Raw genomic sequence first — 19,223 nt, forward strand, 5'->3', positions numbered from 1 at the left:
GGTATATTGTTTTTATCGCATATTTTCGTGGTGCGGCAATCCATCAATGTGTTAATCTAAACCAATTCGATAATGCGCTAAAATTTAAATTCGCTAAAATAAGTACGTTTACAGTATTGTTCGATTTTGTTAAAAGTTGTTATTAAGATGTATTATGACATTACAATATCTTTTTGATGCATCTTTTGTTTTTATGGGATCAGTGTTGGAGACTAATGTAACGTTCCTCATTAAACTTTAAACATGCCATCTATACATGTAGTCTAGTTGATTCAATAACGACCGAGCTATATACTAAGGAGTAGTCAATGTCTGATCTTCACAAAGATGAAATATTGAATAGGTTACTGCATGACAGCGCACTCAATAAATTCCAAATGGATTTTACAATATACTGTACATTATAAAACATATTGTATGCAGTGACAAGCGCACCATAAATCGATACTGAATACCGTTTTATGTTAGCTGGTTAAACACTTCTGTTTAGAGTTATGAATACCTGTCTACTACACGAAGAGGGTATCTATTGATCGAGAAACTAATCACGTGTAAGATATTGAATGAGTTATGGAATCTTAATTTAAAGCACATATACATGAGAATAACTGGTTTAAAATTGATTGGTAAAACCAAGCAAACATACTCGTCAAATTGTTTTTCACTTCCTTGTTTAGGTGAATGCGGTGCTGTAAGCATATGAAGACTATTTCATTCTAACGTTAGGTACGGCGTGGGGACTATGTCAGACCTTACAATAGTAAGTAGCCGTATGTCACAGTCCCTCTGGTACGACGAAATGTATACGCAGTGCAGTTTACATAGTGTGGATATAGAAAGTATAGTATGGGTGCTTCGGTAAGGTAGGTGTTGTGCATTGGATTTTGTTTGTTTTAATGTTATGGATTTAATAGCAATTTGACGTGGGCGGATTGGTCGAGTGGTTCACACCCCGGTCCTCCACACCGGCTCACACAACTCCAACAACCCTGGTGGAATATAAAATGGTATGGGAGGATGGTGCGATATCTGTGCTGTAGCATTCAAGTGAGGTGGCACTATAAATGATACCGTTGTAAGCACGGTTCCCCTCCATTCTTAGCACCATTTGATCAAAGTTACAGTCGTAGTGTGACACTGTATACTTCAGAAGTGGAATATTGGATGTTAAAAAGTTGAAAAGATGTTTTTAATCAAAATTATAAACGTTTTCTCACTTTAAAATACATTAGTTTCATAATTTATCGAAGAGACATATTTTACTCTCTTGAAGCCTTCTTCCCAATAAATGCAAACGAAGATATCAACAACTGGTTCTACACTATTTCGGACCAAATTTCGTACCAAAAGCAAAAGTGAAAAAAATAAGGGTGAAGTCATGAAAATGATGAGTTTCTAGGTGACAGTAACTGTGTTTAGCTTGGTGGCGAAGCTATCGTGCACACTTCATTCCCGTGAAAACAAAATATGGGTTATTCTGGCGCCTTTGCGTTTCCACTTCGGGATGAATATAACGATGATCTTATCTGGACAGGTAACAAACACAACTTGACTAGTCCCTCATTTTCACTCTCAGATATATCTACGAGTTACTGTCTTAACCAATTCACTATGTAACTTTAGTAAACTCTACCATGTATTGATCTGGATAAGTCCATTATGGTCTGCAGTGGTGAGATGGTTAAATAATAGGAATGTTTTGACTGAGTTGTTCTATCACACCTACCTCAGCCGCTTTCCGCGATCTTACCTACTACTTGACAAACAATGAAGGCTTATTACTAAGATGTACCATATGTGGAACTTCCTCTTTCTTGATTGTGACACCACTCTTGGAAGTCTTTTGTTTGTTCATATTTTGCCCTACTTTATCTATTTTGAGTTCGAATACCTTGGTAACTGTTGATGATAAAAGGCTGCCTCAGAAAGTTTTGATAAGATCTCATTATTTGGGAGTCCACCGTCGAAACAAATTAATGCTTATAGAGTTACTAAACGATTGAGAAAAAGCACATGCAGTTAAAAATAGACATGCAAGTGATACAACTTCGACGCAATATTGACTTTATGAATTATCAAAACCGATATATCAATTGAAGTATTAGTTTTGTCCCCTAGTGCACTTAACCACATAGCTGAACATTAGCTTTACCTTAATACATAACATGTATACCGCTCATTTTCCTAAAACCAAGTATTTACATTACAACTAGGGGGGTTCTTCGTTTCTACCACAATACGCTGCGTTTTTCCATTCTCAGACCATTTTATAAACATGCAGACTGTTGAATAGATATGGGTTACACACCACACGTGGTATATGACCTTCCGTAGTTTTGATTGGTCTAATAGATGAAGTTTGACCGGACGACTTTTTCACGCGCTTTTTGCAGCGTGCTGTTTTGTTAACTTCGTCTGCCGTCAACATCCAGCAAATGTTGGTGACTTTTGTGAGGTTATGCGATAGGAAAAAGGGGTTATTAAGGCAACAGTTTCAGGCAAAATTGCTACAGACGCTCTATATCGTTTCGACGCCATACCCTCGCGTGTCCAGGTTGTGAACCCTAGAGACATAATATATGTCTCTGTGAAACACAAACAAAATCTATAACAGTGTCGAAAAATATTCCGTTTTCCCCATGTCCAGTTATTAATATTTGGAGGGTCTGTCTATGGCGGAACCCTCGCTATAAACGTCAACCATAGAACATCACGAAGAAACGTCCCAGGCTACGGTTTTGGACATAGACAGCGATTAGTTTTTTTGAATATTAATGAGTTACTTTTTACATATGGGTCAAATCACTACGCAAGTCTTGTCAACACAATTTGTGTATGCTATTCAAATCAGGAAATACTCCAGCTGTTTCCGACTGAGATTGTGGTAGAAACAGATCACACGACTCGTAGTTGTTGAGTATGGTATTTATTTCAATCTCGTTAGTTAATTTTCAAAAGTTACAGAAAGACACTAGCTAAAGCTGGTGTCTTTTTTTACTTTTGAAAATTAACTAACTCGAGTGAAATAAATACCATATTCAACAACCACTCATTGTGTAACCTCGATTTCTCTGTAAATCTGTATGTTCTTAATTAATGGAAGATATCAAACAAAATAATCACCATTTCAGCATTTATTGTGTTATCGATGTAATTTGTCATTTTAGACACTCGTTGATATGATATGTTGTTATGTACGCTGTTCATAACGAAACATAAATGTGTTTTTTTTCTAATAAGAAGCATGTCGTGTCCGACAAATATTAAGAAGATATGACTATAAAATATTTGAATGGCTGCTTAAGTAGAACCGGTGTGGTTAGGTAAAACAAATTATTTCAAATTGAAAGCATTCTAATTGGACTTACACAATAATATCTTTGACGTCACTAATATGCAGGTTATATCAACGTTAACACAGAAACGCAGGTAGGTTAACAGATTATAAATGTTATTAAATTTATGAACGCCAACACAAGTTGTCAATCCGACAAACGGCCTATGCACGTCAATACCTTTAATTTGCCCAGTCACGGTCTCTCCCTGGTCTTTCATTTAGGATGCATTTATTTCCTTTCATTCTTAACACAATACGCTAAGCAAAAGCTGTGTGGTGCGGTATCATGAATGATGTCTGTCAGAATTAGGAACAGTGAACAGGTATACAGTGCATGAAGAAAAGGACTTGTAAAGGATATGCCTGTTGCGCAATTCCGATTATACTTAAGATATGTACAATAAAATATTCTGAAATAAAAAGAAACATCATATTACAGCTAATCCCAGTTGTAAGGCTAAATACTGTGCTAACATCACAAAATATCTTATTTAATCACTATTAACACTGTATAACTAGCCACACGAAATCGAACTTCCTTGGGCCATATCACATTTATCCCATTTTAACTAACTATACATACATCTTACCTAGTCTAGTGTGTAAAGATCTCTGTCCATGAGCTACTCCAGGTAAGACTTTGTTCTGATCTTTACGCAACCTGACCATACAAATGTATGATCATAGATCATAGTATTAAAGCAAATCTAGACAAACTTACAACACAAGCCAATGTAACGTGACAGTCTGTTTTTAGTGCACAGGCCAAGGTCTATAGTCTCCTTCAAGATCTGAAAAGGAAATATGCTGTTTATTTGTGTTATATAAATGGTCGATTTATTTTATTATACTCATTAGGATGACTTGTGGTTTTGTTGTCATTACTCGAGCTCTCGATGTGATCACGTGACATTACTTTATTCGAGTTAGATTCACATCAAAGAAACAGACACTGTTTACTCTTTCAGAACACATGGTCTCATTCCCTTTTTGTCTTCGTGTTTCCTTTGTTCATACCTTGTCCTAGTTTTATCTATTTGGAGTTCAAATAAGATTTTGTTGACATTTCGGTGTTCTTTTGTTGTTTATTTTTTGTTTGTTTGTATGTTTGTTTTTGGTTTTACTTTCAAGTTCATAGTATTCAATGGAATCTACATTGAAGTGCACTGAATACAGTCTGTCACGTTACAAATACTGTAGCTATAAGCAATTCGATAACCAGGTAAACAACCTGTTCAGGTACATTTGTACTTTTAGATATATGAAGTCAAGCTGTATCAAACTCAACGATATGAAATTATGTATTGAAGTTATCAGCTTTTATAGATATACTTGAACCATGTATACGCGAAATGCAAATACTGAACTCAAACCCACAGGTGTTAAGTTGCAGGAAAAGTTTGCATCAACGAATGTTTAAAAGCACAGAGACGCAAACTACAATACCGACAAATATCTCATGCCAGTATCTATAAATCTTAATTCACAATTAAATGAAATAAGCTAGAGCGTGCCTTGACAAATCAAAACAACGTGTATCCTAGATTACTGTTTACTGTGTAGATTTGCATACCTTCCAAAGCGCATATGTTTGTATTTGTCCAGAACCAGCTAAGCACTTACATATTCATATAATGAGTTATATATGCTCTGGTGGTTTCATTGACTTATTCTATTTTCAACTAGGACTGAGTGAGCGATTTGTATTACAAGTATTTACCTGTTCAGCGGTGTGACGCAATTGTATATTTCATATGTCAGTCGACCTGGGACATATCAAAGCTGCAATAACGCATGCGTATTTATATGTCATTGTCATTTTTTGTGATTTTTTTTCTTATATTTCAGGACAATAATTTTTCCTTTCTAAGAGGTGTGTCATATGCTAACTCCTACACAAACCTTAACAACAGCTCCTCTTCTGATATGGCGTCACTGGTATGTAATAGGTCTAAGTCGGACCATCGTTGTCCAGTATGAGATAGAGACATGTCGAGGGATAGAGTAAGCTGATATTTACATAAAAGATACTTTCACACTGATGCATTTAGACATGTTGCTACAAACAAAATGTTATTTTAATACATTTACCATCACGTGGTAATTTCATTATATTCTCACAAAAAGGTTGTTTTAAATTTAAATGCCCACAAACATGTTGACAAAATGCTCCATACCGTGAAGTATTCACTGTCGGCTTACTTTTGCATTTTCGCTTTTCGTAATGAGAGAGAATTTTTCATTACAGTGAAAATTAAACATTATTATATACATAGAAAACATCATATATATAGTATACATTATTATATATATAGAAATCATCATTATATGTATAGTAAACATCATTATATTAATATAGTAAACATACTTATATGTATAGTAAACATCATTATATGAGGCAAAGAAGTAATTCCAACAGTGTGGACAAGTAAACATCATTATATATATAGTAAGCATTATTATATATATAGTAAGCATTATTATATATATAGTCAACATTATTATATATATAGTCAACATTATTATATATATAGTAAACATTAATATGTATATTGAAAAAAATATTATATGTACAGTAAGTAAATGCAACAGCGAAGTTAGCATTGGGTTAAAATTGATTTCAACGGCGACAGGCGAACATTTGACAGGGCGAATGTTTCCCGGTATACGATAGTTGTCTTTCCCACTGAAATAGGTTTCTCAGGTTGTGAGATTTTGAAAGATTTGCATAGCACATATTTATAACTATTGTTGTTTCAGTTTATTACGCTCGCCGAATCGTCCCATAATTTAAGAACTCACACAATAAAAATATAGTTTGAGGAGTAGTCATTGCGAAGGTGTAACTAAGTTTGTAATCTCAAAGTCAATTTAGATAAGATTTTCTTCGGTTAGTGTCACGAATAACTGGACCGGTTGAAAGATATGAGGTAGGATGGATAAAAAACGATTAGTTATCTCAGTACAGAAAAGGTAGAAAAAGGGGGAAAGGTCCCAAATGCTGCAACTGTTGACAAAAGGTCGATATTGCTCTGGTCAATGCGTTCGCAGCATTTGACACAGAAATAGAAACCTACGTTAGTCGCCTCATTCAATCAAGCAGTGAAATACCGTATAACTGGGGTGATTGGTCGTGGTATAATATTACTTATTTATTTGTTTATAAGATTTATCAGTCTTTATAACCCGTAACAATAAGTGATATGCTATAAACAATTATACACAATTATATACTATGATGATTAATTTTAACATATATTTAATTGATAATATCTACATACGAAGTTTATAAGCCATAAGGGGTTTAGCAAGTAAGCATTAGTTGTACATTTGTATGTCTTACGTATCTTTATATACTATGATGATTAATTTTAACATATATTTAATTGGTAATATCTACATATGAAGTTTATAAGTCATAAGGGGTTTAGCAAGTAAGCATTAGTTGTACATTTGTTTGTCTTACGTATCTTTATATACTAAGATGATTAATTTTTAACACATATTTGATTGGTAATATCTACATACGAAGTTTAAAAGTCATAAGGGGTTTAGCAAGTAAGCATTAGTTGTACATTTGTATGTCTTACGTATCATTATTACGACTTGTAAGTAAAGCATATGCCGCTGTATTTAATGTAACTTACTAACGGTACTGTTATGCTAAAATACGTATTAATTTGAACCATACTCTTTTGCATTATGTGCAGCATTTTAGTGGGGCAGCCTCCGCCGAACAAATCGAGATGACAGACAGAGGCAGGCGCATGTTCATATCAGATGAACAGATCGGTCAGAAGGACGGAAATGCCAAGGTCGGTGTTCAGGAAAATAATATTTTTAATAACTTATTTAATTACATTAGAATGCAATCGTCTCCTGAATGTTAATGGATTCATCAAAGAGTTATAGTATTTTTCAATTATATTTTTATTGGGAAAAATACCAATCAAATATTCCTATTTTTTTCTTCTTTTCAAATAGCCTCATGTTGAATAAAGCTACACAAATCTTTGTAGTGAGGGATAACGAATGTATTTTGTTTGGACAATATCCCGTTTAATTGTGTTGATGAGATAAATATAATATCTCAATCAATTTCTCAAACAATGACCCTGTAACGATTGATGTCGAGCTGATGTTGTTACGCCCATTTTTCTTATCTTTTTCAGAACAATTCCTCTCGAAGAGCATGGTTCCTTGTCAGCATTATAACAATGATTTCAGCAGTGACTGTCCTTGTCATCCTCGGGATAATATATTTACCGGAACCGACCAATCATCCACCTCCTAGAGGTATACATTGTATATTTTTAGGAAAATAATATCTGTTTTTAACCTAACAGGTTATCTTCTCTTGTGGGCAGGTACATGTATTGATTGTTACATCATTGGTTTGTGTGAGAACGTCGTTTTCTCAAAAATTGATGACGTTACTTTCACAAACAAATGACGTAACAAGCAATACCTGCTCACAAAAGAAGATAACTCTGCAATACGCAAAGACGGAATACGGTAAACATGTACTATATTGTAAAGAGGTATTTCCTTTCGTTACATTTTTAGTAACTATTTTGATGATGAAGAGAACTTAAAAAAATTGAAGAGACATTGCATGTGCGTTGATTTCAACTTAAATGTATTGTTTAAAAAAATAATTCATTTTTCTCTTTTTTTATAACTCATAAAATGTTTTTTGAATTAGTAAAACACTTTTTGAAAAACTGATATTTTAAAAGCATTTGAGGAAAATAATTAGTTTTTACAAAGCGACTGAGACTTTCCTATGTACAATCTTCTGATATATCAGATCAGTTTTCCATTTCTTTTTATATTTTACACATATTTCTATTTAGGTTGATGTATAGTAAATGCTTATGAGACTGAACATGTATTAATTTATCAATGAATCAGTTTATAAGTCATAACAACGATTACTATTTTTATTCTTACTGTGTTTTTATGCATTATTTGTTTGTCAAAGTTTTACTCAATACTTCCGGGAACTATAGGTTCAGAACCATTGCCATTCTGTGCTGGAACCATAACCCTAAATGCTTCCACTTCTGCGCAGTCCGACTGTTCAAGCCTCGCAGCAAGTGTTATCTTTGACATTTCTAAAGTGAGGTTGTACTTTCCTGGCAATAAGACAACATTTAATTCAAGTCTACGTCTGTCTGATTCCTTCAATATCACTTTGGCCGGGCTATGGACTATCAGATGGTCAACTGTTACAGAAAAACTAACAGTGTCACCACTTCTTGGAAATTTGACTTGTAACACACAAGGAACGTATTTATTTGAGTACCTCAACAATTTAGAAGGCCTTGTATACTACCAAACGTTCTCACTTACTTATCTGGGTGAGTATATATATATAAATATAGATTTGTCTTAATTTATACATATATAAAGTGTTAATTCAAGCGATGTCACGAAGCTCGAACCGTTCGATATAGATGGGCAAAGGACGGCTTTAATACAGTATGTATCATTACTGTGCATTATGATATGTTAATGTTGTATGCTCAACTGTATAGATGAACTTATTAATGTAGAGTGAAATTTTAACTTCGTGTAGCGCAAGCACAATTAAGTTAAAGCTTGACAGAGCGAAAAAAGATATGTATATACATATCTTGAATTTTATAATTGAACTTACTTTATTGATTACCTTCATGATGAAATAGCATCATAATAATAACAAATTTCCTTATATATTTCATTATTCTTGAATATCGCCATTTAACACATTAAATAATATACATTTGGAATGGTATTGAACACACCTGTTACTGACTTAGTTTAAAAAAATCGATCGTGTTTGTTGTAATAAGAAATTACAGCTAGATATGTTTTATTATATATGCTTGTGTGATATTTAAAGCCTTTCCTCAAAACATACTGTGAAAATGTAGATTTTGCGATGTTTAAGCGATGTACTGTACTATACCGTTAGCGGAGTTTTTACAAAGTTTACAATATGAAATAGCGTAGATTAAACATGTACATTTCTACGGGTTATTATAAGTGTCTCTATCTTTATTGACAATTTCTATAACATGTTTAATTCATATCGTTGTCAGGCAATTTGGATGATGTACGTGTATCTGCTCAACCGTACTTGAAAGAAAATGGCGTCAACAAATCCGTACACCTCTCATGTTCAATGCAAACGGGATGTCGCCACGGTGTTCTCGTACCGGAACTAAAAAAGGGAGAAGATACTTTATTTATTCATGACGCGTCTTGTTCTTACTCGTTCAATATTTATAAAGGAGGAGAGGTTGTATGTACAACGGATATCGACGCAGACATCTGGATGTCAAAAGATGAAGTCATATGTTCCCTGAAGCCAAATGACGGGGTGCACCAACTAGCCAAGGCTGGACAAATGGACACTAAAAGCGCAGACCTATTAAGTAAGTCATAGGAATAGCACTATTTCACAAACTGTTATCACTTCAACCTTAAATGAAGTAATTTCCATATTTTCTTTCAAAAATTGACCATGTAACATTACAAGCATGGTATTCAATATGCTGTTTTTCAATTTTATTTTGAAAACTCTCCGGCCCTGCTGGGCAGATATTATGTAAATCTTTACACAATCCTGCAAATTGAGCTGATAAATAACCAGATACGAAGAATGCTGTCCTTCATTCAACCAATATGGAGGCTGTTTATGTTTATTTAAAAAAAAAGGATTTTGCAGTAGGCAGAGGTATATATATTTATTCATTTAACCAATTGTCACATTAGATTATTGCCAGACCTTCAGTTCACGATAGGTGAGCCCGGATACCTCAACTGCAAGAAGAATGGAAATGTTTGGGTTTAAGTAAAGGCATTATAAACATATGTATATATTAGGAACAGGTGTTCATTAATTCAGTGTAAGTATTATATATTAATGATTTTTTGCAATTGTTACATCAGATTATTGCACTTTGGTATCCTTCGCGATCGGCGAGCCTGGGTACATCAACTGCAAGAAGAGAATAAATGGAGATATGAATATCGCTCTGGAGAGGAAGAGTTACTACTTTGGTGACTGGTCAACGTTGCTGACCATTTACGGCGAAGGAAGCGGGAAAGCCCTCAATGGTCGCCTTACGTTTACTGCCATGAAAAATGCACACATTATGGAAATCAATATTACTATAGCGGAGGTCCACTGCGGCGACAAAGGACATATGACCTTAAACTATTCAGACGGCTCGCGCACCAATATCGAAATCGAGGTAACATCAGGTAAATAATTAATTTCTTTAAATTAGCGTGTGGAAAACATCATATGTTTTATTATCTTATATTAATCACTTTGGTTGAACTGGGTCTACATGTTGGACTTAACTTGAGTACCAAGGAAAATATTTCTGGTTGAGTCGGCGATAACATACATTTGCACTCTTGATCAGGAGTCGAAATGCGGTCAAATTTGGGGAAGGCAAGTAAGCTTTAACAGCACCGCCTGACTACCGAAAAAAAATGATATAAAATTGTGTTTGATAAACATATTTTTAATATTTATTTGTTAATAATGTTTTCAGCGTTACATGTAAATCATGTTTAATGTATATTTACATAGGAAAAATAACACTCAAATACTGAAGCCATTTTAATGGGATTAAATACGTTTAAATATGTCATATTTTGCACGTAGTTGGTACTGCATTAGAAATTAATACTACTCACAACTCTAAGCGATACGTAAATTCCCTTTCATTATCACATTTGATGACGTAGTGCTTTGTTTGAATGACGCTTACGTAGACCCTAAAAATGTTATATACATCGTTCAGACACACATCTAGGAACACGCGGTTAAACTTCGCACTTGAAGCTCGTTTGTGTCATTTATTTCATTAATATACTTATTTTAACAACAAGTATGGCGACGAGTAACCACATTTAAAACGTTTTCAACGAGTGTGTCATTGTATTACTCGTTCATGTCATTCTCTTTATATCATGGTGTTTTACATAAAGAAAAATTGTTTTGTGTTACGTTGTTAAACAATAAATGGTTTATTACCAAGTAAAATGAATGAAAACATTTAATACAAACATAAAGTCACAATGTATTAAAGATGTATTGTCACCCAATATAATGTTTTCTGTGTCAGCGGTGCCACCAAGTTGTCCCGGATCTGAGACTAAATCACTTCACGCTGAAAACAACTTTATACTATTTTGCGCATGGTGTCCTGGTCATGACGTCGAAGAAGTTCTCGTGAACCATACCAAGACGGAAAATGGCGTTGGAACAATGCTACCATCGTTCCCAATCACATTTTTTGTGGATTCTAAAACGGCACATAAAGAGCAGAATTTGACAATACAATTTACCCAGCAGTATGGTGTGATGCGAGTGGATATCACCCGATTAAAAGGAGTTGGCTGTAACTATGGAGGCGATTACTCCATAACTCTCCGCTCACCAGGAGAGTCGTCAAACAGAAACATACATGTTAACATCACAAGTAAGTATTACAGTGTATTATTCCACACCTATTTAATCTCACTGTAACAATACAGTCCGTATTATGAAAAGTTGGATCACTGAGAATAGTGTTATAGGGAAGATTATATCATATACCTGGGTCCGAACAACATGTTATCAATTGCAATCTACAGGCAAAACTGGAGAAGTATAACTCAAATATAGCTCCAGATATTTGATGATATGTATCACTTTGCTAATGTCTGTTCACGTCGGCGTTTTTTTTCGTCATTGATTTTCAAACACGGTGTTCAGACAGCAAATTACATAATGTTTTATACAGGTAATAACAGACATGTTATTCTTTAGCAAACATCGCATTTAACATTAGTTTTTGTATGGTGACCCACACATATACACGTGCGTTACATGTGACCATGTGTATGAATTCATCAACAATTTAGTCATGCCATCTTCAACGTGAGATGAAGACATTATCTTTCTTTATTCCTAATCGACAACCTATTACGTTCGTTTTTAATGGAAAATGATATACTCTCTGGGTTTGATAATAGTCTCAAGTATCACATGCTGATAAGGACACACTTACCCTTCCGGAAACATGGCATTGTCGGGTTTTTGTTTTTAGGAATTCATACTGTCGTTTGCTATATTGTTTTGTATTCCCCCGAGTAACGTTGCATGGTCGTCTCTATTGTGTTGGTGCTATGGTTTAATATCAATTTAAATTTAAAATTTAAAAAATAAAACATGATTATAGATATTTGTATATGAAATCTTTTAAAGCAAACATGTCTCTGATAACTTTATCAAGGTGTCTTTCTCAATTGCTATAGGTTTCATTACTTCCAGCCAAATGGTCAACTTTTTAGGAAAGTATAATTCGCGAGTGAAGCGATGTTACCTGGCGTGACGTCATTATCTTTCTCCTGGTGATTGATATAACCATTCATAAAAATTGATTGATTGATATTTATTAGAATATGTGAATCAAATAAGCGTTAATTAAAATTAAGATGAAAAGATTTTACGTTTTGGCGGATACGAACAATTTATTCCATTTCCATTTCCATATTTTGTGAGATACATTGATTTGTATACTAATTTGTATTCAGTCCCCCAAAGTCTGTATACGTATTCCATGACCGACACTCCTGTGATAGCCGGAAGAGATCTAGATGTTGAATTCAAGGGATTCATGGGTTGTTCTGTGTCTAATGTCATTGCAAAGCAGGACGGTGTTTCACTTCTGGCGAGCGCAGTGACGGTAAGGCTATTTCCCCCTACGAAATTCGTTCGTTTGGCATATTTGAAAAGGTTTACGTTGTCATCGAAATAGCAAACTTCACTAGTCCTATTGTCACGTATACGGTACAAAATGTCTGTCGATAATTACATATTATAGTTAATTCTGTGTCACGGCTTACGATACACGGTTACACAACCGTAACAAATTTGTATTTTCAATATCCTTTTAAATCACTATTGTAAATAGGTATAGAAACATGCAGTTCCTAACGAATTTTATTAAAAGAATGTTTCGATATGCATTTTGTTACGCATTGTAATTTACAGAACAAATACTCATTATCATTGTCCTCACAGCATAGATTACTAATTTTTAGGTTGCTGACGAGGACATCAGGGATGCACTAGCGTTCAAGATCGTTTGGTCATATAAACCGGTGGACCTTGCCTTACATACCACAGTTATCAATGCATCCGTGTCATTTCTTCCACTGGGAGATACAACTCGTAGTTACACTGAATCTAAGAGGTTTGATGTATTAGAAGGTGAGACTGGTTATACTACTTCGACACTCTTGTGAATCACACCAATAATGATTTTGGTACTATACTTGGGACAATATTTTAATTTCCTATAAACACATTGTATATATTACTAAAATTGTCCTTAAAAACATCCTTAAATGTATTCTCTATGATACAGTTACAGTTGTACCATTTTTTATTTTATTATATTTATTCTTTAGATATAAATATCTGATATTGAAATCGGATCAGATTTCAGAAAGCTTTAACTTCTATGTACTTCTACTGTACAGATGATGGAAACAAATGCGGCATCTTTCAAGCGATCTAATACCAACAGTATTCTAAAGTGTTGTTTTGTTTATTTCAGATTCCTATTGTGATAACTTTGCATCGTGTAACGTCGCACACCCGTCCGTCTTCGGCCTGTACATTGCGTGTAACTCTGCTAGTCTTATTCAAGCAGTGAACAAATGTCCAGCTGGCATGAGTCTTATCTACCCGGATCCAAACAACTGCTTAGGACAATGTGGATAACGTACATGTGTTTTTATCCGAGTGACCACTTTTCGCAGTATTATTATTTTAGGTTGTTTTTTTAACGTTATTCACCCGTTTAACCATACCCTATATTTTTGTGGAACGCTAGCGGTACCATATATATTGAGCACAATTGTCAACCTGGATTATTTCCAGATCCAGCCAACTGCCTAGGACACATGAAATATAGTGATTTGAATTGAATGTTTGTTTTTAAATTTTGTTGTTGTTGTTAAATCAAAAATCAAGAGCACTTCTTTCACTTAATGCTTAGCTGAATGTGCTACTTGTGTGTTTCTGATATTGAAGCTGAAATTTCAGTTTTGTTTAGTGTTCAAGTCGAATATAGCGTGTAATATATCTTAACTAATACATCTAGAACCCTTAAAATAATGTACTCCTCTAGATCCCAAAATACATCGATTCTATGAGTAGGCTTCGGAAAGAACAAACACGTACACATATATTATTACTTTTTGGGCACAGTTGAGATAGAATGCCTTATATATCTTGTTAATGAAATCCAGTTACAGATATATTTTCTTCTGAAAACTTTATGTATTTATTTATTTGTGGTTAAAGTTTCCATAGTTGTAAAAATGTTCAATGTATATATGTAAGTAAATACTACTTTCGATTAGTGATTTATATTTTTTTATGAATGTACATTTATTGTAAACTCGTCATTGTTTTACTACACGAAATTGACCAATCATATTTCGACCCATCCATCTTCCCTTAATGACAATCGTGTTGACAAGCATATAATAATATTTTGAGTTGTCAAATTAATATAAATACTTAAAATGAAATACACGAGGGATCCCTTACCTAATGCACTCAAAACAAAAGGCAAAACACATGAGAAGTGTTGCGTTTATTGCATGATATCACTTTCCCTTAGCATTGGTTTAGATATTGGTAGTTCAAGTTAAACAGGGTACAGTATGTTGGTTGAGTAGGTAGTAAAGTTGGTTAGGACTAAAATATAATGACCTGAGGTCAAGGGTTCGATATCCTGGTCTGACCCTTTGGGTATTTTTGTACTGGGAAAACTGTTGTTGAATGTTTTTGCTTATTTCACCTTTATCATTTATCATGAGAGTTCCAAAATGTATGGCTTTCTTTTTATAAAAATGTAAAAGGATTAGGTTTTGAACACTTACTTGTTGTATATATTTCCGTATTTACGTTTCGTGTAACGGAGTGCGTGTACCTGGGGTATTCCCGTTGGGGATTCCCTTCCGGTATATTATTTAGACGTTTATGATTGGTTAATATTTTTAGGATATGTTACCTTACCTGTACCGCACTCTACGCTCAGGTATGGGTCAGTATCGAGTTCAAATACTACATTGCACGTGTATTTCAAATACTACATGGCACGTGCATTTCAAGGCATACAATTAAAATTTGGCTATATAGCTGGGTGTTTTTGGTATTGTAAATCAGTCTGGCAGGTATGTAGGAGTATATTTCGGCCTTAGACCTCAAAATTATTCCGGGCTGGGTGGTATTTTCCCATTGTAGGCATGTTTGGGTAGAATTATCTCGGTGTTAATTTGGGATGGTTATTTTCCCGTTGTAGGCATGTTGTAATATATTATCGGGGTGTGTTTAAACTTATTTTCCAAGGTGGGATAGCCTACCGCGTGGACATTTTTGAGAGGACATATGTTACACGGTATACTGTTTTAGTATGGACCGGTCGAGTGGTTGACGTGCTGTACCATTGTGTATATCTATTCATTATGTTTAATTTACTTCACTGTTTCGTTTGGTACATAATAAATTGTAGAACTTTATAAAACGTGTTGTCATTCATTGACCTGTAGCCAGCTGAAGTTAAGTCAAGACAGAACCACAGAGTTGACGAAAGAAAAATCACTATACGAGGGCAAAACTTTTACAAATAATTAAGCAAGCTACATAAAGTCATACAAGAAAACAAGTTTTAAAATGAAAAGTTAGTTTTTGGCAGTGGCGTTGGGATCTCTTAATTAAATACAATGTTTATTGTACATGTATAAACATTGTTCTCGTGTTTTATTGTTGTAAAGTGCAGAGTAACAAAACTTTTTTGTTTTATTCCATTTTCTTCTGATACCTTAAGAATCAAAATTTGATATCACTCATGGCTCGTTCGCTTCATTTCTCCCTGATCATCATAATTCTGGAAAGAATATGCTTGATTTGTTGTTTAAATATCACTTTTCGAGGTTATAATTAAATTTACGAAAAGTGATCGATATCTTATTTCATTATTAACATTATATCCGATATGATAAAATATACTACAGTATACAAAGTTTGGCAGTGACATACTTTATAGACGTTATGATAGACGACCTTGCTAGTGAGTTAGACAATCGAGGTCTTGGACTTACGATAAAGGATATACACGATAAAAGATATACACGTACCATGCGTGTTATTAGCGGACGACACATTAGTATTGTCAGCCTCTATAGGGCTACTTCAAAAAGAATTAGATATAGTATATACATACTCTACTCGTTGGCGTCTCAACTATAACTCCACAAAGAGCTCTCTAGTAATATTTCAATCCCCACGTCGACGTGTGATGTCAGAAGAATGTGGGCCTATACAATGTAAAATTGGTTCCGATATAATTCCAATGACATCACAGAAAACGTACGCTGGGATAACGTTTACCCATAACCTACAATCAAGCAGTAGTATTTTTGATGCTTGTGTGAAAGGAAGGACTAACCTAAATTCACTTTTAAGTATTGGTATTCACCCCAATGGGCTGAACCCTGTATTAAGTTTTAATATTATTAAAAGTGTTGTATATTCAAGTATGTTGTATGGTTGTGAGCTTTGGAATTCATATACTAAGCAAGCTGTAGAAGAGTTGGAACGTACACAGAGATATGCATGTAGACGTTGTATTGGTCTTCCTAAAACTTCCTCCACAGCAGTGACTGCTCAGTGTTTAGGGTCATTTGATATGTGGAGCGAAGTGGAGAGAAGGAAACTATTATTTTGGAACAAATTGTGTTTAGGTGGTCCAAAATTTTTATGGAAAACACTTTTTATTATTAGACTATGCCAATTTATGTATGGTAGTTCATCAACTACTCAAATAGGATTTCTGCCTGATATATATAACATAATGGTTAAATTTAATATAGAGTCATTTATCAATGACTATGTTCTAAATATATTCGTACCACCGATGTTATGCTGGAAACGTTTCATTAATAGATTTATATATGATTTTTATTATATAAGGTGGACAGATAAACTAAATACACGTGATGAACATAAGAGATATGCTGCTATCCATAGTGATCCGGGAATAAATCCAATATTGCAACTAAGCACTAAACAAATTTCTCAACAACATGTATGGGATCTAGTAGAGTTATTTAAATACTCAATATCTTGTGAGAATGAATTGGTTATATGTAAGATATGTGAGAAAACAAGTAAAGATATTGTGTTGCATTTTATATTAGAATGTCCAGGTTTATACTTAAGCCGTGATAAAATGATGGATGGTGTTGTAAATGCTATAGAAGTATTGTCATATGTACAGTTTTCAGAACTAAGCATTGAAGACCAGTGCAGCTTTTTACTTGGCGAGCATTCACATGTGTACTTGACTGATATAGAGTGGGAAACACTAATGATAAATATGGCTGGAAATATCAAAGGAATGGTATGTGAGATGGAGAGTTTTCTATAATTAACCTATTGATATATATATAAGTGTATACGTATATATGTAAAAGATGTACGAGGAATAGGTATTGTAGTGAACATTTTGTATGATGAATTATATAATGCAGTTATATGAATGTCAAATACGTCATTATTTAATACATTTACTTCTCAAAACTATGTTTATATATAAATTAAGACACATTTTGTAAAACTGTTTTGACATATGAAATCTCCTAAAGGAGGAAATAAAGAATGTCTGTCTGTCTGTCTGTCTGTCTGTCTGTCTGTCTGTATCCAGAGTTTCCTTTGCTTCCCCTTTTTTAATATATCAGTAATTAAGGGATATTTTCATAGATAGTGCTATTTCTTAAAAAACAAAGAGAAAAATTTCGCGGAAAATTGGTCAGAGTTTCAACTTTGGCTTTGGACGGGTTTGCACCGAAACTATTTATATCATAGAATGTAACATTGTTTTGTTACCAAATGACATATAGAAATGAACAATGCCACGCATGGTACATTAAATATAAAAGGACGGTATAGATGTATAAAATTGAAATTGATAAATATGAATATTTCTGTTAAAAGTATACATTTTTAATGAGACGTTTATAGACAAACATAGAAAGTAATTAATTTATTGACGAATTAATATTTCAAATATTCCCGGACACTGCATTCTGAATATTTTAAGAAATGTTTCATTCTTATAACCTCGTACCAATGACAAATGTATCTTGCTTGGTTACTAACTTATGTTTTATCATTATTTTTATTGGAAATATGAAGCCATAACATATTTTTGATGTCGAATCGACAAATTGAACATATCGCACAGTGCTCTTTTCAGAGGGTATCGGCTCGGAAAACGTCACATCTTTTGTTGCGCAATCCATTGATAATATATCCCACAATCAACCGATCCCCAGCATAAATATAGTGGACCTTGAGGAATAAAATATTGCAAAACGATGGCAAAAAACGAATGCTTTGCGTTTCTGGAAGTTTGGTAGGGTTTTGTGACTAGAACACTTCACCATACCAACAACTTCAAATAATCTGCTCATGGTGCCCTGGTCATGACGTCGAACAAGTTCTCGTGGATCAAACAAGGTCGGTAGATAACGGTATAACAACGTTACCACCGTTTCCAATCTCATTTAATACGGAACACAAAGAACAGAATTTATCAATGCAATTTACCCAGGAGTATGGTGTGATGAGGGTGGATATCAACCGATTTAAAGGAGTAGGCTGTACAGATGGTGATGACTACGCCATTACTCTCAGCTCACCATGTGGGTCATCAACTAAAACCATGCATGTAAACATCACAGGTTAGTCTTCAAGTATTTTATTACCTATCTGTTTAACCTTACTATATTGACATTGCCTGTTTCCATGCTATGCAAT

The 19,223-nt window shown here is 34.1% G+C and overlaps 1 protein-coding gene across 2 annotated transcripts; it reads left to right on the top strand.

Annotated features, from left to right (window-relative positions):
- Nucleotides 1–677: 677 nt before the first annotated feature.
- LOC110449148 lies at nt 678–14,365 on the top strand. Of its 2 annotated transcripts, none has more exons than XM_021495800.1 (11): nt 678–760; nt 5,186–5,275; nt 7,048–7,152; nt 7,510–7,633; nt 8,350–8,700; nt 9,424–9,759; nt 10,277–10,591; nt 11,467–11,823; nt 12,920–13,071; nt 13,430–13,598; nt 13,948–14,365. In XM_021495800.1, the coding sequence occupies exons 1-11, from the start codon at nt 743–745 to the stop codon at nt 14,112–14,114; spliced, it is 2,184 nt and encodes a 727-aa protein (XP_021351475.1). In that variant the 5' UTR covers nt 678–742; the 3' UTR covers nt 14,115–14,365. The 2 variants fall into 2 exon arrangements, with proteins under 2 accessions (XP_021351475.1, XP_021351476.1); XM_021495801.1 differs by lacking the exon at nt 678–760 and adding an exon at nt 774–863.
- Nucleotides 14,366–19,223: the final 4,858 nt, after the last annotated feature.

Source organism: Mizuhopecten yessoensis, unplaced genomic scaffold (genome assembly GCF_002113885.1).
Source record: "Mizuhopecten yessoensis strain PY_sf001 unplaced genomic scaffold, ASM211388v2 scaffold4511, whole genome shotgun sequence".
Classification (NCBI taxonomy): Eukaryota; Metazoa; Mollusca; class Bivalvia; order Pectinida; family Pectinidae; genus Mizuhopecten; species Mizuhopecten yessoensis.